General features: G+C 38.6%; 1 protein-coding gene across 1 annotated transcript in view; it reads right to left on the bottom strand.

The window, feature by feature from the left end:
• KDM1B (lysine demethylase 1B) overlaps positions 1-23,948 on the bottom strand; it is a gene marked incomplete in the record, with an annotated part of 482,282 nt that overhangs the window by 388,567 nt on the left and 69,767 nt on the right. The window contains 2 exon segments of the mRNA XM_053715839.1: positions 22,727-22,908; positions 23,593-23,797. Of these exon segments, the coding sequence (XP_053571814.1) occupies positions 22,727-22,908; positions 23,593-23,797 (387 nt within the window).

Here is a 23,948-nt window from a genome sequence, read left to right as displayed (position 1 = left end):
CGCTACCAAAAATCCACAAGGATCCCACACACCCCCCAGGAAGACCTATCGTCTCGGCGAGAGGATCACTCCTACAACCATTAGCTGAGTTTTTGGACTTCCATCTACAGCCTATGGTTAAAAGAATGAAATCATATACACAAGATTCCAATGCCTTTATCCGATCCATCACTCAATTAAGGGATATACAACCAACTGATCTACTAGTGACGATGGACGTATGCAGTCTATATACGGTAATTCCCCATAAGTTGGGGATTGCAGCAGTTGTCAATCACCTGAGAAAGAGTCCATATGTGGGACCTCCAGAGAAAATTCTGGTGGACCGTCTCACGATATGTTTGGAGAACAACTTCTTCTGTTTTGAAAACACTTTTTACTTACAAACAGAAGGGACTGCGATGGGGTCAAATATGGCCCAGTCGTTGGCTAACCTATTTATGGCTGATTACGAATCCATACAAATGAAGGTCTATGAAATGGAAGCCATTATGTTCTATTGTCGTTATATAGACGACGTATTTTTGATATGGCGAGATGGAGAACATTCCCTTGACAATTGGATCCACACCTTGAATGGGATGGATAGCACAATCAAATTTCAACACACTGTCAATAGTGCTACAGTGGATTTTCTGGATGTCAGAGTATTCAAAACCCCAAATGGACTGGGTACCACATTGTTCCGGAAGAAAACTGATCGCAACATGTTATTGCATGCTAAAAGTTGCCACCAACCAGCACTAATTCGCAACATTCCCAAAGCACAATACCAACGGGTAATAAGGAACAATACCGACGAGGACCTGATGCGGACACAGATGGCAGAAATGACACAAAGATTCATCCAGCGAGGTTACAACAAGAAGAATCTTGGGGAACAACAAGAATTGGCTCTCTTATCTCAAGATGAGCGGAGAATTCAGAACATCAAAACAAACCCCCAACTCACGTTTGCCACCACATACAATCCAGACCAATATCAGATTGCACAAGCAGTGAAGGATGAATGGAAAATACTCCAGAGTGACCCCACACTGCCATTTGCGGAATGGGCTGCACCACGATTGGCATATCGTAGAGGCAGGAGTTTGAGGGATTTGCTAGTAAAAACTGACATCCCTTTATAAAACGACAAGCAAGCCTGGCTAATGAAGAAAATGGGTTGCTATAAATGAATCAGTTGTGTTACCTGCAACAGTATGCACACGGGCACGACATTCCAACACCCTGATTGTCGTAAGAGATACCAGATTAAATACTTTCTCACGTGCACAACCCAGTTTATTGTATATCTACTGAATTGCCGTGTGGGAAATTTTATACTGGCAAGACGACTGACGATGCCAGAGTGAGGATGGCGAATCATCGCTCCAGCATCAGATCTGCGATAAATACAGGAAAGGCAGAACATCCGGTGGCTCACCACTTCCTTGAAGCAGGGCACACTGTGAGTGACTTACGCTTCAGAATCATTGACCATGTGCCAGTCCTAAGAAGAGGAGGGAACAGAGCCAAGATACTCCTCAGAAAAGAAGCACGTTGGATACACGAACTGTGCACATTGGCCCCGAGAGGCTTAAACATACAGACGGGATGGCAGAACTTTCTTTAATAACCTATGGTACATGAGAGTTCATTGATCCATTAAGTGAGAGTCCATGAATGCATGATATGTTGATATAATAACATGAGAGTCCACGCTTCTACTTCCTACTCTCAAGATAGATTTAATTAATTTTTTTATTTTTTTTGGTAGTAATATCTGTATATGATTAGATGAGGTGTTCCCTGTTCTTTATTATTATTACTAAAGTTTTCAATTGAAAACATATGAGGTGTGTTATGTTTTTAACCTGTTTTTAACTTTTTAGTACTTCACTTCACTTGTCACACACATACACTGTGGGTAGTTCATTGTGACCTATATGCCTCCTGTTGATTGTAGACAGACCTGTTCTAGCCGACTTGATAATGGTACTTTGGTAGCATTTGCACTATGGTCATATATGATGGGAAAAGATATTTCCTGTACTCCATATCATTTATATTATAGTATTTCATGTGGATACTGAAGTTCAGTATGGCACACTTAGATGACTACTATTAGGAGATCTACGAATGAGTCTTTCATAGCATCATTAGTACTTTTAATTGTTATTATTATTTTGGTTATGTTGATGTCAATTTTTGGCCATGGAAAAGACATCCACAAAATAAAGGCTTAATATTATGTCAATGGAAGATTGTGATTTATTATTATTATTTATTTTTTATGTAAGAGGCCACAAATATGGGCAATACTTAACCTTGGTAATTACTTTTGGGATTATACCATGTAATATCTTCACGGGTTGATGCGGATATCGGTATACAGTCTGTTTTTGTTTTTGGTTTAGGGTTACAATACTTACAGACGTTTATTATATTTTGAAAAATTTTGATTGGTCTTATGTTTCTGGATAACAGTACGGACTGTTTACTATACACTATTTAGTTCTATGGAAGATGGTTTTTGCTATCTGTGTGTATTTAATTGTTTTGTATTTAGTGATCCAGTTGGGTGTTTATTTTGATGTTGCTATGGCAACTCTTCGTCACTATTAGTGGGAACATTTAGTCATGGCAGCTTGTTAAGACATTATTTGGGCACATACTTGTACTTGTAGAGTTATGTGTAATTTTTTATTTTGGATTCACATTAATATTTTTTGACTTACTCTATTTTGTTGATAGGTTGCCATGGCAACCTTACGTTTATAATTGCAAGGACCGCAAAGAAATCATTGAAATAGATGATAGTAGATTGTGAGTATAGATTGTAGTTCGCATTTGTACTGTGGTGTGATACAGAGACTACTAGTGAACTGGTGTGCCGAGATGGGTGTGGGTTCACATGTTGTGAGCGGCACTAGTAAATCTCCAGGTATTAATATCATGATTTTATGCTATGGGATTGAATCAGTAACCACCTTAGCTTTTACTAACGCTTTATGCTCTGGTAAGCAGTAACAGTGTCCAGACACAATAATACACAGCCGCATTGTGTGCCTTTTATTTGTTTGCATACGTTGCCATGGCAACCTCTCGACCAGTGGTTGAGAGTTGGGGCGATCTATCTGATTTTGATTATGGGCGAACATATTTAGCTAGATTGTCACTGACCTCTACCTTATGAGGTTTGAATAGGTGAATATACCGTAATATATGTGGTGGATCTTATATATGTTAAAATCCGTCCGGTATGTCAAGACAGGCGGTCCCAAGTGAGGAGTCTCATGCTCCAATGAAAAACCTGTGGCGTGATATATCCCATCCTATCAGGGGATTTGTTGACTTTTTCACGAATGGGTGTAATACAGATTAACTCTGTCCGTAATGTCAGTACAGGCGTGGCTTTGTGAGGAATCTTATTCTCCAATGGAAATCCAGAGGTGTGATGTATTCTACCCTATCAGGGTATTTGTTTACTTATACATGAAGGAACGAGTGTTACGGATTTTTTGGCATATACATGATCGGGTCTTCATCATATATATATATATATATATATATATATATATATATATATATATACACACACACACATATATATATATATATATATATATATATACACACACATACATATATATATACACACACATACATATATATATATACACACATACATATATATATATATACACATACATATATATATATATATATATATATATATATATATACACATACATATATATACACATACATATATATATATATACACATACATATATATATATATATATACACATACATATATATATATATACACATACATATATATATATATATACACATACATATATATATATATATACACATACATATATATATATATATATATACACATACATATATATATATATATATATATATATATACACATACAGGGAGTGCAGAAAAAACTCATTAATATCAAAGCTGAATATTTTTGGAAGTAGTTTTTAGTTTTAGCTATTTTAGGGGGATATCTGTGTGTGCAGGTGACTATTACTGTGCATAATTATTAGGCAACTTAACAAAAAACAAATATATATCCATTTCAATTATTTATTTTTACCAGTGAAACCAATATAACATCTCAACATTCACAAATATACATTTCTGACATTCTAAAACAAAACAATAACAAATCAGTGACCAATATAGCCACCTTTCTTTGCAAGGACACTCAAAAGCCTGCTATCCATGGATTCTGTCAGTGTTTTGATCTGTTCACCATCAACATTGAGTGCAGCAGCAACCACAGCCTCCCAGACACTGTTCAGAGAGGTGTACTGTTTTCCCTCCTTGTAAATCTCACATTTGATGATGGACCACAGGTTCTCAATGGGGTTCAGATCAGGCGAACAAGGAGGCCATGTCATTAGATTTTCTTCTTTTATACCCTTTCTTGCCAGCCACGCTGTGGAGTACTTGGACGCGTGTGATGGAGCATTGTCCTGCATGAAAATCATGTTTTTCTTGAAGGATGCAGACTTCTTCCTGTACCACTGCTTGAAGAAGGTGTCTTCCAGAAACTGGCAGTAGGACTGGGAGTTGAGCTTGACTCCATCCTCAACCCGAAAAGGCCCCACAAGCTCATCTTTGATGATACCAGCCCAAACCAGTACTCCACCTCCACCTTGCTGGCGTCTGAGTCGGACTGGAGCTCTCTGCCCTTTACCAATCCAGCCACGGGCCCATCAAGACTCACTCTCATTTCATCAGTCCATAAAACCTTAGAAAAATCAGTATTGAGATATTTCTTGGCCCTGTCTTGACGTTTCAGCTTGTGTGTCTTGTTCAGTGGTGGTCGTCTTTCAGCCTTTCTTACCTTGGCCATGTCTCTGAGTATTGCACACCTTGTGCTTTTGGGCACTCCAGTGATGTTGCAGCTCTGAAATATGGCCAAACTGGTGGCAAGTGGCATCTTGGCAGCTGCACGCTTGACTTTTCTCAGTTCATGGGCAGTTATTTTGCGCCTTGGTTTTTCCACGCGCTTCTTGCGACCCTGTTGACTATTTTGAATGAAACGCTTGATTGTTCGATGATCACGCTTCAGAAGCTTTGCAATTTTAAGAGTGCTGCATCCCTCTGCAAGATATCTCACTATTTTTGACTTTTCTGAGCCTGTCAAGTCCTTCTTTTGACCCATTTTGCCAAAGGAAAGGAAGTTGCCTAATAATTATGCACACCTGATATAGGGTGTTGATGTCATTAGACCACACCCCTTCTCATTACAGAGATGCACATCACCTAATATGCTTAATTGGTAGTAGGCTTTCGAGCCTATACAGCTTGGAGTAAGACAACATGCATAAAGAGGATGATGTGGTCAAAATACTCATTTGCCTAATAATTCTGCACTCCCTGTATGTATGTATGTATGTATGTATGTATGTATGTATGTATGTATGTATGTATGTATGTATATATATATATATATATATATATATATATATATATATATATATATATATATATATATATATAATTTATGTAAGAACTTACCTGATAAATTAATTTCTTTCATATTGGAGAGTCCATGAGCTAGTGACGTATACATTCCTACCAGGAGGGGCAAAGTTTCCCAAACCTCAAAATGCCTATAAATACACCCCCCATCACACCCACAATTCAGTTTAACGAATAGCCAAGAAGTGGGGTGATAAGAAAGGAGCGAAAGCATCAAGAATAAGGAATTGGAATAATTGTGCTTTATACAAAAAAAATCATAAACCACCACAAAAAGGGTGGGTCTCATGGACTCTTGCTAATATGAAAGAAATTAATTTATCAGGTAAGTTCTTACATAAATTATGTTTTCTTTCATGTAATTAGCAAGAGTCCATGAGCTAGTGACGTATGGGATAGCAGATACCCAAGATGTGGAACTTCCACGCAAGAGTCACTAGAGAGGGAGGGATAAAATAAAGACAGCCAATTCCGCTGAAAAAATAATCCACAACCCAAATCAAAAGTTTTAATCTTAATAATGAAAAAAAATAAAAATATATGCAGAAGAATCAAACTGAAACAGCTGCCTGAAGAACTTTGCTACCAAAAACTGCTTCTAAAGAAGAGAAAACATCAAAATGGTACAATTTAGTAAAAGTATGCAAAGAAGACCAAGTTGCTGCTTTGCAAATCTGATCAACAGAAGCTTCATTCTTAAAATCCCAGGAAGTAGAAACTGACCTAGTAGAATGAGCCGTAATCCTCTGAGGCGGGGATTTACCAGACTCCAAATAAACATGATGAATCAAAAGCTTTAACCAAGACGCCAAAGAAATGGCAGAAGCCTTCTGACCTTTCCTAGAACCAGAAAAGATAACAAATAGACTAGAAGTCTTTCTGAAATCTTTAGTAGCTTCAACATAATAATTCAAAGCTCTTACCACGTCCAAAGAATTTAAAGATCTTTCCAAAGAATTCTTAGGATTAGGACACAACGAAGGGACAACAATTTCTCTACTAATGTTGTTAGAATTCACAACTTTAGGTAAAAATTGAAATCAAGTCCGCAAAACCTCCTTATCTTGATGAAAAATCAGAAAAGGAGACTCACAAGAAAGAGCAGATAATTCAGAAACTCTTCTAGCAGAAGAGATGGCCAAAAATAACAATACTTTCCAAGAAAGTAATTTAATGTCCAGAGAATGCATAGGCTCAAACGGAGGAGCCTGTAAAGCCCTCAAAACCAAATTAAGACTCCAAGGAGGAGAAATTGGCTTAATGACAGGTTTGATACGAAACAAAGCCTGTACAAAACAATGAATGTCAGGAAGATTAGCAATTTTTCTCTGAAACAGAACAGAAAGAGCACAGATTTGTCCTTTCAAAGAACTTGCAGACAAACCCTTATCCAAACCATCCTGAAGAAACTGTAAAATTCTAGGAATTCTAAAAGAATTTATGAGAAGAACACCATGAAATGTAAGTCTTCCAAACTCGGTAATAAATCTTTCTAGACACAGATTTGCGAGCCTGCAACATAATATTAATCACTGAGTCAGAGAAACCTCTATGACTAAGCACTAAGCGTTCAATCTCCATATCTTCAAATTTAATAATTTGAGATCCTGATGGAAAAATGGACCAAGGTTGGCAACTGGACATTCGAACAAGATCCGCATACCAAAACCTGTGTGGCCATGCTGGAGCCACAAGCGGTACAAATGAACGCTCCATTATGATTTTGGAAATCACTCTTGGAAGAAGAACTAGAGGCGGAAAGATATAAGCAGGATGATAATTCCAAGGAAGTGACAACACATCCACTGCTTCCGCCTGAGGATCCCTGGACCTGGACAGATACCTGGGAAGTTTCCTGCTTAGATGAGAAGCCATCAGATCTATTTCTGGAAGCCCCCACATCTGAACAATCTGAAGAAACACATCTGGGTGAAGAGACTATTCTCCCGGATGTAAAGACTGGCGACTGAGATAATACGCTTCCCAATTGTCTATACCTGGGATATGGACCGCAGAGATTAGACAGGAGCTGGATTCCGCCCATGCAAGTATCCAAGATACTTCTTTCATAGCCTGAGGACTGCGAGTCCCACCTTGATGATTAACATACGCCACGGTTGTGACATTGTCTGTCTGAAAACAAACGGTTCTCTCTTCAGAAGAGGCCAAAACTGAAGAGCTCTGAGAATCGCACAGAGTTCTAAACTATTGATTGGTAATCTCGCCTCTTGAGATTTCCAAACCCCCTGCGCTGTCAGAGATCCCCAGACAGCTCCCCAACCTGAAAGACTCGCATCTGTTGTGATCACAGTCCAGGTTGGACAAACAAAAAAGGCCCCTTGAACTATACGATGGTGATCTAACCACCAAGTCAGAGATAGTCGAACATTGGGATTTAAGGATATTAATTGTGATATATTTGTATAATCCCTGCACCATTGATTTAGCATACAAAGCTGGAGAGGTCTCATATGAAAACGAGCAAAGGGGACCACGTCAGATGCTGCAGTCATGAGACCTAAAACTTCCATGCACATAGCTACTGAAGGGAATGATTGAGACTGAAGGTTTCGACAAGCTGAAACCAATTTTATTCGTCTCGTCAGAGATAGAGTCATGGACACTGAATCTATCTGGAAACCTAAAAAGGCGACCCTTGTCTGAGGAATCAAGGAACTTTTTAGTAAATTTATCATCCAACCATGTTTTTGAAGAAACAACACTAGTTGATTCATGTGAGATTCTGCAGAATGTAAAGACTGAGCTAGTACCAAGATATCGTACAAATAAGGAAACACTGCAATACCCGTTCTCTGATTACAGAGAGTGGGGCACCGAGAACCTTTGAAAAGATTCTTGGAGCTGTTGCTAGGCCAAATGGAACAGTGACTAATTGGTAATGGTTGTCTAGAAAAGGGAATCTCAGAAACTGATAGTGGTCTGGATGAATCGGAATATGAAGATATGTGGAGATATAATGCCCTTGCTGAACAAAAGGCAGAATAGTCCTCCTTATAGTCACCATTTTGAAAGTTGGCACTCTTACAAAACGGTTCAAAATTTTTAGATCCAGAACTGGCCTGAATGAATTTTCTTTCTTTGGGACAATTAATAAATTTGAATAAAACCCCAGACCCTGTTCCTGAAACGGAACTGGTATGATTACCCCTGAAAGCTCCAGGTCTGAAACACACTTCAGAAAAGCCTGAGCCTTTACTGGATTTGCTGGGATGCGTGAGAAAATATATTCTCACATGAGGTCTTACTCTGAATCCTATTCGGTACCCTTGAGAGACAATACCCTGAATCCATTGATTTTGGACAGAATCTGCCCAAATGCTTTGGAAGAATCTTAATCTGCCCCCTACCAGCTGAGCTGGAATGAGTGCCGCACCTTTATGCAGACTTGGGGGCTGGCTTTGGTTTCTTAAACAGCTTGGATTTACTGCAACTTGAAGGCTTCCAACTGGAACCAGATTCTTTGGGGGAAGGATTGGGTTTCTGTACCTTATTTTGTCGAAAGGAACGAAAACAGTTAGAAGCTTTAGATTTACCCTTAGGTCTTTTATCCTGAGGCAAAAAAACTCCCTTCCCCCTAGTGACAGTTGAAATAATCGAATCCAACTGAGAACCAAATAAATTATTACCTTGGAAAGAAAGAGATAGTAATCTAGACTTAGATACCATGTCAGCATTCCAATATTTGAGCCACAAAGCTCTTTTAGCTAAAATAGCTAAAGACATAGATTTAACATCAATTTTGATATAAAAAATGGCATCACAGATAAAATGATTAGCATGTTGAAGCAAGCGACCAATGCTAGACAAATCAGGATAAAATTCCTGTTGCGCTAAACTTTCCAACCAAAAAGTTGATGCAGCTGCAACATCAGCCATAGAAATTGCAGGCCTGAGAAGATACAGAACTCACAAAAAATGCAGCAGCATCACTTCTCATCTTCCAAGAAATCCTTTATTTCCACATAATGGGAGGCCTGAGAAATTGCAGGCCTGAGAAGATACAGAACTCACAAAAAATGCAGCAGCACCACTTCTCATCTTCCAAAAATTCCTTTATTTCCACATAATGGGAGCAGGTTACAGACAGAACAACGTTTCGGGTTGTACACCCTTAGTCATGTGAACATGACTAAGGGTGTACAACCCGAAACGTTCTGTCTGTAACCTGCTCCCATTATGTGGAAATAAAGGAATTCTTGGATGATGAGAAGTGGTGCTACTGCATTTTTTGTGAGTCCTGTATATTTGGAATTGTTGCAGTGATCCTATGACAGTGTGCACACACCTGAGGGCTTTGAGTGCTGGATATTGACTGTGTAGGCCTGAAAAGATAGCCAGAATATAAATAAGTTTTGCTTAGATAAGATTTAAGTTTCTTATCTAAAGGGTCCTTAAAGGAAGTACTATCTTCCATAGGAATAGTAGTATGTTTGGCAAGAGTAGAAGTAGCCCCATCAACTTTGGGGATCTTTTCCCAAACCTCCAATCTAACTGCTGGCAAAGGATACAATTTTTTAAACCTTGAAGAAGGAATAAAAGTACCACCAGGCCTATTCCATTCCTTAGAAATAATATCAGAAATAGCATCAGGAACTGGAAAAAACTCTGGAGTAACCACAGGAGGTTTATAAACAGAATTTAAACGTTTACTAGTTTTAGTTTTAAGAGGACTAGTTTCCTCAATATCCGACGTAACCAACACCTCTAAACAAGGAACAAATATACTCCATTTTAAATAAATAAGTAGATTTGTCAGTGTCAATATCTGAGGAAGGATCTTCTGAAGCAGATAGATCCTCATCAGAGGAGAATAATTCAGTATGTTGTCTGTCATTTGAAATTTCATCAACTTTATGAGAAGTTTTAAAAGACCTTTTACGTTTATTAGAAGGCGGGATAGCAGACAAAGCCTTCTGAATCGCATCAGCAATAAAATATTTTATATTCACAGGGATATCATGTACATTAGATGTTGAAGGAACAACAGGCATTGTACTATTACTGATGGATACATTCTCTGCATGTAAAAGCTTATCATGACAACTATTACATACCACAGCTGGAGATATAATCTCCACAAAATTACAAGAGATACACTTAGCCTTGGTAGAACTGTTATCAGGCAGCAGGGTTCCAACAGTGGTTTCTGAGACAGGATCAGATTGAAACATCTTGCAAATGTAAGAGAAAAAAACAACATATAAAGCAAAATGATCAATTTCCTTACATAGCAGTTTCAGGAATGGGGAAAAAATGCAAACAGCACAGCCCTCTGACACATAAAAAGGCAAGAGGCACATAGGAATGGGGTTTTAAATAATGAAATTATTTGGCGCCAAGTATGAAAACGCAAAATGACATTTTTTGGCGATAACATCTGGAAATGACACACTTGCGGCATTGCAGACGTAAACTTGTGCAAGGAAACTCGGCGTCAACTAAGACGCCAGAAATGACTAAATTGCATCACCGGACGAACCTTTGTGCCAAAAAAATTGCGCCAAAAATGACGCAATAAACATCAGCATTTTGCGACCTCGCAAGCCTAATTTTCCCGTGAAGATTTAATGAAAAAGCAGTCAATTTGAAAAAAAGACTATATCCCAGGTAAGAAAAATATTTTCCTAAATATGTTTTTTCACAAATATGAAATTGATAGTCTGCAAAAGGAAATATAAATAAACTTGACTCATGGCAAATATAAGTACAATACATATATTTAGAACTTGATATTAATACATAAAGTGCCAAACCATAGCTGAGTGTGTCTTAAGTAATGAAAACATACTTACCGAAAGACACCCATCCACATGTAGCAGATAGCCAAACCAGTACTGAAACGGTTATCAGTAGTGGTAATGGAATACGAGAGTATATCGTCGATCTGAAAAAGGGAGGTAGGAGATGAATCTCTACGACCGATAACAGAGAACCTATGAAAAAGATTTCCCGCGAGGAAAACAATAGAATTAAATAGGTGATACTCTCTTCACATCCCTCTGACATTCACTGTACTCTGAGAGGAATCGGTCTTCAAAATGCTGAGAAGCGCATATCAACATAGAAAATCAAGCACAAACTTACTTCACCACCTCCATAGGAGGAAACGTTTGTAAAACTGAATTGTGGGTGTGGTGAGGGGTGTATTTCTAGGCATTTTGAGGTTTGGGAAACTTTGCCCCTTCTGGTAGAATTGTATATCCTATACGTCACTAGCTCATGGACTCTTGCCAATTACATGAAAGAAAAACCTTTGTAATGTGTTTAAGAAAGTGTTAGTAACCAAAATTGGTTATGTGATTTTTAGTTGTGTGCAATTGTGAAAAACTAAGACAAGTGTTTAAAATAATATGTATGTGTTGAAACATAAGTGGGAATTCTATGAGGGAGTTCATGATTTTGCCTCATATTTCATTCCAGGATAGTAAAATCTATGTAGGGGGCTAATTCTTAAACACTGGATGGTTACATTAGGACATTCCTTTTATGGATCATTTTTAGTTGTCGTCAAGTATATATATTTTTTATTTTAGAATGATTTGCTCCGATGGGTCATTCTGAGAATCATTTCTATATGAATAAAAAGGAAGGAGATTTTCTAATGTAGAAAAAAATAGTAGAAATTATTCTGTCCATTCATGCTGTGTGGGTGAACAGTATTAAGTAAATAGATCCATTTGCATTTTTCCCTTAATAGGGCTTGCTCCAAATTACCCCCCCACCCGATTCCCAGGGAGATTTTTTCCCAATACTGTACATTTTAGATTTTTTGGATTTGATTGATGGAAATCAAAGAAGTATGATGTCACTGTAGTGCCTTGAGACCCTCACGGGTTATTAGTTTGTACTCTATAAGTACCCAATAGATAGTGTTTTTTTATCTTCCTTATCTTTTTTTGGAATTTTTGATACATGTCTTATATGTTCTTGCAAACAAGTTCTAAGATTTCTACTTGTCATTCCAACATAAACCTTTTGGCAATTGCATCTGAGTGCATAGATCACTCCCTCAGTGGCACATTTAATATTTCTTGATTTTCTGCCAGTCCCAAATCTGTCTTGGATTTTCTTCGTTTTGTCCATATGAGAGCAGATTGAACAGGTTCCACATGAGTGGGAGCCTTGGTTGAAGGCAGTAGTAGTCTTCTTTGATGTATAGTGACTGCTAGTTAGCATCTTCTACTGGTAAGGATTTAATAGTACCCGGAGCATGTGCACTACTTTGATGAAATAGGCTATTTGTTGCTGTGGACTTGTGATAAGTCTGTTGAAATTTTTCCTTCAACATCTTTGCGAATGATTAGGTCTAGAAATTAGATTGATGATTGGTCCATTTTGTGGGTTAGACGGATATTGAGATTGTTGCTGTTTAATTCAGTTATGAATGTTTCTAAATCTTGTTTATTTGTGGGAGTGAGAGTTGGCGCTAACTAGAAATCCTATGCGCCTAGTATAGAAACTACTCCTCCTTAGTAGTTTATGTGAAACAGTGAATGAGCAAAAAAAAGGAAATTTATGCTTACCCGATAAATTTATTTCTTTTACGATATGACGAGTCCACGGATTTTATCCTTACTTATGGGATTACGCCTCCTGGTCAGCAGGAAGTGGCAAAGAGCACCACAGCAGAGCTGTATATATAGCTCCTCCCTTCCCTCCCACACCAGACATTCGACCGAAGTTAGGAAGAGAAAGGTAAAGCCAAAAGGTGCAGAGGTGACTGAAGTTTAACAAAAATAAGTAAATACCTGTCTTAGAAATGACAGGGTGGGCCGTGGACTCGTCATATCGTAAAAGAAATAAAATTTATCAGGTAAGCATAAATTTCCTTTTCTTTTACAAGATATGACCAGTCCACGGATTTCATCTTTACTTATGGGATACAATACCAAAGCTATAGGACACGGATGAAAGGGATGGACAAGACAGGAACCTAAACGGAAGGCACCACTGCTTGAAGAACCTTTCTCCCAAAACCAGCCTCAGATGAAGCAAAAGTATCAAATTTGGAAAATTTGGAAAAAGTGTGAAGAAACAACCAAGTTGCAGCCTTGCAAATCTGTTCAACAGAAGCATCGTTTTTAAATGCCCATGAAGAAGCCACAGCCCTAGTGGAATGAGCCGTAATTCTTTCAGGAGGCTGCTGTCCAGCAGTCTCATATGCCAGACGGATGATACTCTTCAGCCAAAAAGAAAGAGAGGTAGCCGTAGCTTTCTGGCCCCTACGCTTTTCAGAAAAAACAATAAATTAAGAGGATGATTGACGAAATTCTTTAGTCACCTACAAGTAAAACTTCAGGGCACGGACCACGTCCAAGTTATGCAACAAACGCTCCTTCTTAGAAGAAGGATTAGGATACAATGAAGGAACAACAATTTCCTGATTAATATTCTTATTAGAAACAACCTTAGGAAGAAAACCAGGTTTAGTACGTAAAACCACCTTATCAGAATGGAAAATAAGATGAGAGTCACATTGTAATGCTGAAAGCTCAGAAACGCTACGAGCAGAAGAAATAGCAACCAAAAATAAAACCTTCCAAGATAACAACTTAATATCTAATATCTAGAATCAAGCCTATAAACACAGGCTTGATTCTAGTCAGAGCCTGACAAAAAGACTGAACGTCTGGAACATCTGCCAAACGCTTGTGCAGTAAAATCAACAAAGCAGAAATTTGTCCCTTTAAGGAACTGGCTGATAACCCTTTCTCCAATCCTCTTTGGAGAAAAGATAAAATCCTGGGAATCCTAACCCTACTCCATGAGTAGCCCTTGGATTCGCACCAATAAAAATATTTACGCCATATCTTATGGTAGATCTTTCTAGTGACAGGCTTACGTGCCTGAATCAAAGTATCAATGACCGAATCAGAGAACCCCCGCTTAGATAAAATCAAGCGTTCACTCTCCAAGCAGTCAGCTGCAAAGAAACTAGATTCGGATGATGGAAGGGTCCCTGAATGAGAAGGTCCTGCCTCAATGGAAGCTTCCATGGCGGCAGAGAGGACATGTCCACCAGATCGGCATACCAAGTCCTGTTAGGCCACGCAGGCGCGTTTAGAATTACCGAAGCCCTCTCCTGTTTGATCCATGCAATCACCCGGGGAATGAGAGCAAACGGTGGAAACACATAATCTAGGTTGAACGACCAAGGCACTGCCAAGGAATCCATCAGTTCGGCCTAAGGATCCCTTGACTTGGATCCGTATCTTGGAAGCTTGGCATTCTGACGAGACGCCATCAGATCCAATTCCGGTCTGCCCCATCTAAGAATCAGGGTGGCAAAGACCTCCGGATGGAGTTCCCACTCCCCCGGATGAAACGTCTGTCTGCTTAAAAAGTCTGCTTCCCAGTTGTCCACTCCTGGGATGTAGATTGCTGACAGATAACAAGAGTGAGCTTCCGCCCACCGAATTATCTTGGATATACTTCTGTCATTGCTAAGGAACTCCTTGTTCATCCCTGATGATTGATGTAAGCCACAGTCGTGATGTTGTCCGACTGAAATCGGATGAATTTTGCCGAAGCGAACTGAGGCCAAGCCTGAAGCGCATTGAATATTGCTCTCAATTCCAGAATATTGATTGGAAGTAGAGACTCCGACCGAGTCCACACCCCCTGAGCCTTCAGGGAATTTCAGACCGCACCCCAGCCTAGTAGACTGGCGTCCGTTGTCACTATCACCCAAGAGGGTCTGCGGAAGCACGTCCCTTGGGATAGATGACCCGGCGACAACCACCAAAGAAGAGAGTCTCTTGTCTCCTGATCCAGATTTATCTGAGGAGACAAATTTGCATAATCTCCATTCCACTGCCCGAGCATGCAGTGTTATAGTGGTCTGAGATGAAAGCGAGCAAACGGAATAATGTCCATTGCCGCCACCATCAATCCAATCACCGGCATGCACTGAGCCACTGATGATCAAGGATTGGACTGAAGGGCTCGGCATGTATTCAGAATCTTTAACTTTCTGACATCTATCAAGAAGATTTTCATGGATATAGAAACTATTAGAGTTCCCAAGAAGGGAACCCTTGTCTGTGGAATTTGTGAACTCTTCTCTAGATTCACCTTCCACCCGTGAGTCCTCAGAAAGGACAGAACCATGTCTGTATGAGATTTTGTCAGATGGTAAGACGCCTGGATCAGAATGTCGTCCAGATAAGGCGCCACTGCAATGCCCCGCAGCCTGAGAACCGCCAGAAGAGACCCTGGAACCTTTGTGAAGAGCCTGGGTGCTGTGGCCAACCCGAAGGAAGGGCCACAAACTGAAAATGTTTGTCCAGGAAGGCAAATCTTAGGAACTGGTGATGATCCTTGTGGATAGGAATATGAAGATATGCATCCTTCAAGTCCACGGTAGTCATATATTGACCCTCCTGGATCAATGGTAGAATTGTTCGAATAGTCTCTATCTTGAAGGATGGGACTCTGAGAATCTTGTTTAGACTTTTTAGATCTAAAATAGGATGAAACGTGCCCTTTTTTTTGGGGACCACAGAAAGATTTGAGTAAAACCCCTGCCCCTGTTCCAGTATTGGAACGGGACGATTTACTCCCATAGTAGAGAGTTCTTTTACACAACGTAAGAATGCCTCTCTTTTTATCTGGTCTACAATCGTGAAAGAAGAAACCTCCCCCTTGGGAGAGAATTTTTGAATTCCAGTTGATACCCTTGGGAAACGATTTCCAGTGTCCAGGGGTTCTGAACGTCTCTTATCCAAGCCTGGGTAAAGAAAGTAAGTCTGCCCCCTACTAGATCCGGTCCCGGATCGGGGCCGCCCCTTCATGCTGTCTTGGGAGCAGCAGCGGGCTTCTTGGGTTGTTTACCCTTGTTCTAAACCTGGTTGGGTCTCCAGACAGACTTAGCTTGAGCAAAATCCCCTTCCTGTTTAGAGGAAGAAGAGTGAACCCCTTTGAAATTCCGAAAGGAACGAAAATTATTCTGTTTACCCCTCAGTTTAGCTGCTTTATCCTGAGGCCCTTACCTCCCGTAATGTCAGAAATTATTTTTTCAAGTCAGGCCCGACTAGGGTCTTTCCTTTGAAAGGAATAGCCAAAAGCTTTGACTTAGATTATACATCAGCAGACCAAGATTTTAACCATAACGCTCTACGCGCTAAAATGGCAAATCCAGCATTCTTAGCCGCCAATTTGGCAATCTGAAATGCGGCATCTGTAATAAAAGAATTAGATAGCTTAAGAGCCTTAATTCTATCTAAAATGTCCTCTAAAAGGAGTCTCAGTTCTTAAGAGACTCTTCTAAGGCGTCAAACCATAAGGCCGCCGCAGTAGTAACTGGTACAATGCAGGCCGTCGGTTGTAAAAGAAAACCCTGATGAATAAATAACTTTTTCAGAAGACCCTCCAACTTTTTATCCATAGGATCTTTGAAAGCACAACTGTCCTCAATAGGAATAGTTGTACGCTTAGCCAGGGTAGATATAGCTCCCTCCACCTTGGGGACTGTTTGCCAAGAGTCCCGGACAGTGTCAGATATGGGATACATTTTCTTAAAATTAGGAGAAGGTGAGAACGGGATACCCGGTCTTTCCCATTCCCGCCTAATAATTTCCAAGATTCTCTTAGGAACCGGAAAAACATCAGAGTAAGCAGGCACCTCTAAGTACTTGTCCATCTTACACAATTTCTCTGGTGGTACCACAATAGTCACAGTCATCCAGAGTCGCTAAAACCTCCCAAAGTAACAGGCGGAGGTGTTCAAGCTTAAATCTGAAGGACATGACATCCGAGCCCCTCTGAGGTAACACTTCCCGAGTCGGAAACCTCCCCCTCAGACAGAAAGTCCCTGACCCCCAATTCAGATCACTGTGAGGGTACATCGGAAACAGCCATCAAAGCATCAGAAGTCGCAGGAATCAGAGAGGCTTCTGTCCTGCTGTGTTTGCCCTGCAACACTGGCAACTTAGATAAAACCTCTGTAAGGGTAGATGACATAACTGCAGCCATATCCTGCAGAGTAAATAAAGTGGACGCGGTTGAAGAACACAGCGTCGCTTGGGTGGGCGTTAAAGGTTGTGACGCTTGGGGAGAAAGTAGCGGCATTCCCTGATTCTCATCAGTCTGAGAAGCATCCTTAGACATACTTGAATGAAAGAAAATCTGTTCTTTACATTGTAAGGCCCTTTCAGTACATGAGGGACAAAAAGTCTAAACACATAGTACTTTCCTGAAGTTCAGAAATGTTAAACAGACTAGCAATAATAGTTGTTCTTTAATTGATATATTGAACTCTTAAGTCAAATCATAGTCAAAAATTTTGAACTAAAAAGTGGACTGCGCCTTTAAATAATAAAAGCGCAACAATTTTTCTGCTATCAGTCTAAACAACGTTTGCAGCAATAAAAAGAGCCCTTATGTGCCCAAATTAGCTTAACAATACTGCTCCGTTTGTTTGGTTATGCTATATACCAATTTTTATCACACTCCAGGCTCCTGCACCTCGCCACAGCTCTGCTGCGGCGCCTACCTGCCCCCAGATCACACTGATCCTCCTTGAGTAGCGCTCCCAAGTCTCTCTGTACCCCTTTGAGTACAAACTGACTTAGGCCCCACCGGAGCCCAGGACCTTGCTGCCGATCGGGATGAACACTGTGCGACAGTGTGCAAAATGAGGCCCCACCATGGGCGTAACTCGAGCCGTACTCAAACCCGCATGGGAAGAAAAACAACATGTCGATTTCCCAACTTATATCACTAAAAACGCCATGTGCCCCTCTTATACACACACTTTAAATAATAAAAGTGCAACAAGTATTGAATATTGCTCTCTTACAAGCCAGTTATGACATAACGACAGCCCTTAAGCAGCAAACCGCATCTCCCAGCGTCAGCCCACACAGTATATGCATAAGTGAAACACCAAACACACTGAGAAGTAATCAAGATAAAAAGGGAATTCCAGGTACATCATTTCCATTCATATAGTGCATACTGATTACCCCTCCCCAGTTAGGGAATAATGTCAGCCTGTTCTGATGTATCTAGTCTCCCCAGAAACAAATGACTGAACATAACTCAATGCTGTTTGTAGCATGATACTGTTCTCCACACTGAAGAGGTTTCTTTACACTACCTTCAACTGCTCTGTGGGAACCAGCAGGTTCTTAGATAATGTTTGCTAAGATCATCAACATCAGGGCAGAAAATAAGATGTCTCCACTCCTCTTGGGAATTTATTGACTGACGATTTTTCCTTGAGGAAAAATAGTACTCACTGGCACCATTTTAAAATAAAAAAACTCTTGATTGAAGAATCTAAACTAACACCTCACTTTACCTCTTCCTATCACTAACACAGGCAAAGAGAATGACTGGAGTGGGAGGGAAGGGAGGAGCTATATATACAGCTCTGCTGTGGTGCTCTTTACCATTTCCTGCTGACCAGGAGGCATAATCCCATAAGTAAGGATGAAATCCGTGGACTCGTCATATCTTGTAAAAGAAAAATAAAACTGGTGCTGTGAGATACAGCTAGGATTTAAACAACCGTGTGAATATAAAAATAATTTCAACAAAAACCTCTATAGGTGATAAAGGGTGGCTGGATACCCGTGTAGATAAAAAAAAAAACAATGAACACACAAAATATAAACCTCTATAGGTTATATCAAACAAATAAAAAGAAATATAAACATGAATTACGTGGTGGTGTTAAATAAGAAAGTGGATGTGATAATGAATGGGTGTACAAGCACATATACAAATGTATATATTTAATAAATCAAATTATACAAAAAGAAAGATAGTACTATGTTAGATATAAAATCTACTCTAGATATATAAAAACATCCGATAAAACAAATATTTAATAAAAGTTGGGGACGTCTCCCTCAAAATCCGATGACAAGTGGTCTGACCAACTGTGGCTTATTGATAATGTAAATTCTGTATTAGGAGAAAAAAAGCGCTTTTAAAATTACAATGTAATAGTTAAAGGTAAGTAGTAAGGTACCTTACTGTAAGATTTGTCGGGATATTGCGGCCTCCAAGCCGATATGTAGCTCCTTAGCTGATTAGTGCTGGGCGTCTGTATGCATGTATCCCGACCTTACTACTTACCTTTGACTATTACATTGTAATTTCAAAAGCGCTTTTTACTCCTAATACAGAATTGACATTATCAACGAGCCACAGTTGGTCAGACCACTTGTCATCGGATTTTATTGAGGGAGACGTCCCCACCTTTTATTGAGTATTTGTTTTATAGGATGTTATTATATATCTAGAGTAGATTTTATATCGAACATAGTACTATCTATATTTTTGTATAATTTGATTTATTAAATATATACATTTGTATATGTGCTTGTACATACCATTCATTATCACATTCACTTTCTTATTTAACACCACCACGTAATTCATGTTTATATATCTTGTTATTTGTTTGATATAACCTATAGAGGTTTATATTTTGTGTGTTCATTGTTTTTATATCTACACGGGTATCCAGCCACCCTTTATCACCTATAGAGGTTTTTGTTGTAATTATTTTTATATTCACACGGTAGTTTAAATCCTAGCTGTATCTCACAGCGCAAGTTTTATTTATTTTTTAAATCTTATTTATTACCTTCCCATAGGAATAGTATATCATCTATTTACCTGATCCTTAAGGGTATCTTCTCTGTGTATATGGTATTAAAATCTGAGAAAATAACTCTTCTTTCTCACCATCCCAAAAATAAATTTGCGTGGGGCACATGCTGTGCACATGGCAGTTCCTTTTACTTGGAGATAAAATTGATTTGATAATGTTAAAAAGTTATATCTCAAGATAAATTCAAGTAGTTGTAATATAAATATGTCATGAGATGTATTTTCCTCTGATGCCTCTGTGAGAAAGAATTCAACTGCTTTTAATCCCAGATTGTGCTCTACTGATGTATAGAGGGATTCAACATCCGCAATTACTAACCAGGTATCAGTGTGTGTATTAAGGTTATCCAAACTATGTAGTACTTCAAATCGTATCTTTCACATATGATGGTAATGTTTCTACAAAAACTCTCAATCTTTGGTCTACATACTGACTGACTCTCGGAAAGGCAGTTAATTCCAGAAATTATGAGTCTTCCAGGTGGTAGATTTTAATTTTTATGCATCTTTGGTATGAGTCTTCCAGGTGGTAGATTTTTATTTTTATGCATCTTTGGTATAAGATAGAAAGTTGCTATTTTCGGGTCCTTTACTGTTAGGAATTTGTTTTCTTCCTTATTTATGATTCCCAGATCGTATGTTTCCTTGATGATTTTGTTATAAATCTTGTGATAGGAATCATTTGGACTGTTATACAGTTTATGATAGCAGTTTCTCTCTTTCAATTGTTTCTCCACTTATTTAAGATACATGGCAGTGGGCCATATAACAATGTTCTCACCCTTATCTGCCTCCTTGATGACCACTTCATCCCATTTTTTTTTATCTCATCGAGGGCTTGTCTTTCTTGAGTTGTTAAATTGTTAGCAGTGGGATATATTTTTAGATTTGTTATCTCCTGACATACTTCTTGGTTAAATACCTCCAATTGGGGACAGATATTACTCTTAGGTACAAATTTAGATTTGTTTTTTTTTATCTTATATCTCCCGTTGGAAGTTTTGTTTTCTTCCTTTTCTGATAGGATAGTTTCTAGATCATTTACGGTATCAAGATCTTCTTTGGACCAATCATGTGTAGTTTCTTTACTTTTAAAGAACTTTTTTAGAGAGATTTTGCGGATGAAAAGTTGTATGTCCTTTATTATTTCAAATTAATTAATTTTGTTGGTTGGGCAAAATGAGAGACCTTTAGTTAGCACTGTGATTTGACAATCAGATAAATGATGTGTTGAGAGATTGATAACTCTTAGATTTAACCTGATTTGATAGAATGGGCTGGGAGTTCTTTTCTGCGGTTTGCCCATTTTGCTGGGTTGTTGCCCCCTGGTACACATTTGTCTTTTGTTTATTTTGGTTTTCCCCCTTCCCCTCCTGGTGGTTCTGTGCCTTGTAATGAACCTTCCACTAAAAAAAGAAATATTCCTTTTTCCTCTTGGGGGAAGATGGAAAGTGGAGGTGCTAGGGGGAGGTGTATTGGTTGTAACATTATCCCCTTCTAATTTTTATCCATCAGTATCTGTTATGTCGCTTTGTACCAGGGTGACCTGGGAGGGTTTTGAGGTATTACGGTAAAAGTTCCTCCTTCTCCATTTATAAACTTTTTTTATCTTTGAAGTCTTAAAAATCTCTTTGGAGTTTACCTTGTTTCATTTGAGTAATTTCTTTTGTCAGTTTATCAAGTTCTTTTTGGTAACTTTTGCATAGTTTTTAAAAATCATTATTGGCTTCAAACTCTTTTAACTGATTATATTGTGTTTGTATAATTTTCTCCAAATTATCATATTTTTCTTTATTATGTTTGATTAATATGTTCATAAGTTTGACCGAACATTCTGACAGGGCAGTTTCCCATTCTTCAGTATATTTTGGATTTTCAAACTCAAATGCTGGAAAAAGTTGCAAACGTAGGCCTCTAGGTATCAGTTTGTGTTCTATGTATTTGCGGATTAATTTTTCATCCCACCACACCTTATCTTGTTTATACATGTTTTTATGTATTTCTTTTAACAAGGATTCCATAGAGTGGGAACTTATTGTAACATTCTCATGGGTGGTAGTTGATCATTTGAACATGTCATCTATTCAGCTGTTCTTTTGGTTTCTCTAGATGTTGTATCCTGCTCAAAAATATTAGCCATAGTTAATTTAAAGTAATTAAGAGTGTGGTTTTGTGTGCTCTGTACTTGCGACAGCAATGTTAGTTCCAAAGGGGGATAGGGCAGAGGGGAACGAGAATGGCAATTCCGGATAGTGACCCAATAGGTAAGAAAGAGTTCAATACTACTATCTATAAAGGGTAGGGTGCTGTACACAAAGGTAATATGAGGAAAGTTAGTGGCGTAAAATTACATAGTGTCATTTGTTTTTAATAGCCCAGTAAATATGGAAGATTTCATCCTTCCCACTGAAGGAGGAGCTTACACATTTATGCTAAAAAATGCCTATGTCTCTTTAATAACAAAAGGAAAAAAATATATCTGAGGTGAAACAATGCAGATCTTCTCTTAACTTAAACCAACAATAATAATGCTAAAACAAAAAAACATTTTTTAAGGAAAAAAAAAAAATGGACGTACTTTGCAGTTTATGTGCCATAGGGCCAGAATAAGATTTCTCATGGCCAAATACATAGTGGGATCCCTGGAGTATTCAGGGAATTCATACAGCTCATCTAACTCCATCACATCAGGTCTCACACAGAGTGCTTTCCCACATTCATTTGGCTGGTAGAAAGGCTGAAAGTATGGATTAATGCCTCCTGGAATTAAATACAATTAGTTTAACTTAACAAGAAGGTATACAATTTATTATACCTGCATAAAGTTAAAATTCTGCTAATGTTCACTTTACCAATTCTTTATGAATAGATTAACAAGACATTAAACACAACCTTTGATCAGTCTTAAAAAGTTTAATAAAGCATACCAAAACAATACTTTACATGCTTTATTTATTTTGCTGCAATTTAACTTGGTTAATTTTTCTCCTCTCAGAAGAACTGGTGACCTGGAATGCATACTGCAGTTATGCGTAGACAGTCTGTGTATAGGAATCAACAGCGAGTGTTTTTTACCTTAGCACAGCTTCTGATTTTCAACAACAAGGGAGACTATGAACATTTTTTGAGGGGTTTATCTTTGTAATACTGCTAACAAAATTGAGGTTTTACATTATTTTAAAACATTTAATTTATGCCATGCATAAATCAATCTGACTTTAATGTCCTGTTAAACCATAATATAATTTGTTACTTTTGCCCTTGTTTTTAGTGTAATTTTTCTATATAATTTAAATTTTGCAAAACTTTACTATATATATAGTTTAAGGTTTTGGAACATATCTTTCATTAGTTATAACATCACATCACACCTTAATGTGACTAATTTTAATTCATTTCTATTATAATCTTTAATGCTAGCAAAGACAGTGGTATCGATTTTACCTATTTTTGACGGATCAGCCTCATCGTGGTCAGATTTCTCAGAAGGACCTTCATCAAGTAGAGTGATTGTGCTAGTACACGACGGGCTCATACCCACACAGTCTGGGTAGTAGGCCGCCAACAAAGCAGCAGCTGGGCTGTCCTTCAGCAATGGAGGGAGAATGAGCATTGAATACCATGAGTGGGATGGTACTTCTGAAACTCTCTGTCCATGAACAGATAAAAAAGAAGTCAAGAGAAATGTAAGGATCTAAAACTAAGCAAACTAGACTCAGTAATACAGACAAGCCACCTCTATTACAGGCCATTGTGTCACAGTACTATAAAATGACCAGGCGCGCAAGCTTCACTTTTTA

Source organism: Bombina bombina, chromosome 5 (assembly GCF_027579735.1).
Source record: "Bombina bombina isolate aBomBom1 chromosome 5, aBomBom1.pri, whole genome shotgun sequence".
Taxonomy (NCBI): domain Eukaryota; kingdom Metazoa; phylum Chordata; class Amphibia; order Anura; family Bombinatoridae; genus Bombina; species Bombina bombina.
Note: the sequence above shows the minus strand (reverse complement) of the source record. Positions and strands in the feature narration are given on the sequence as shown.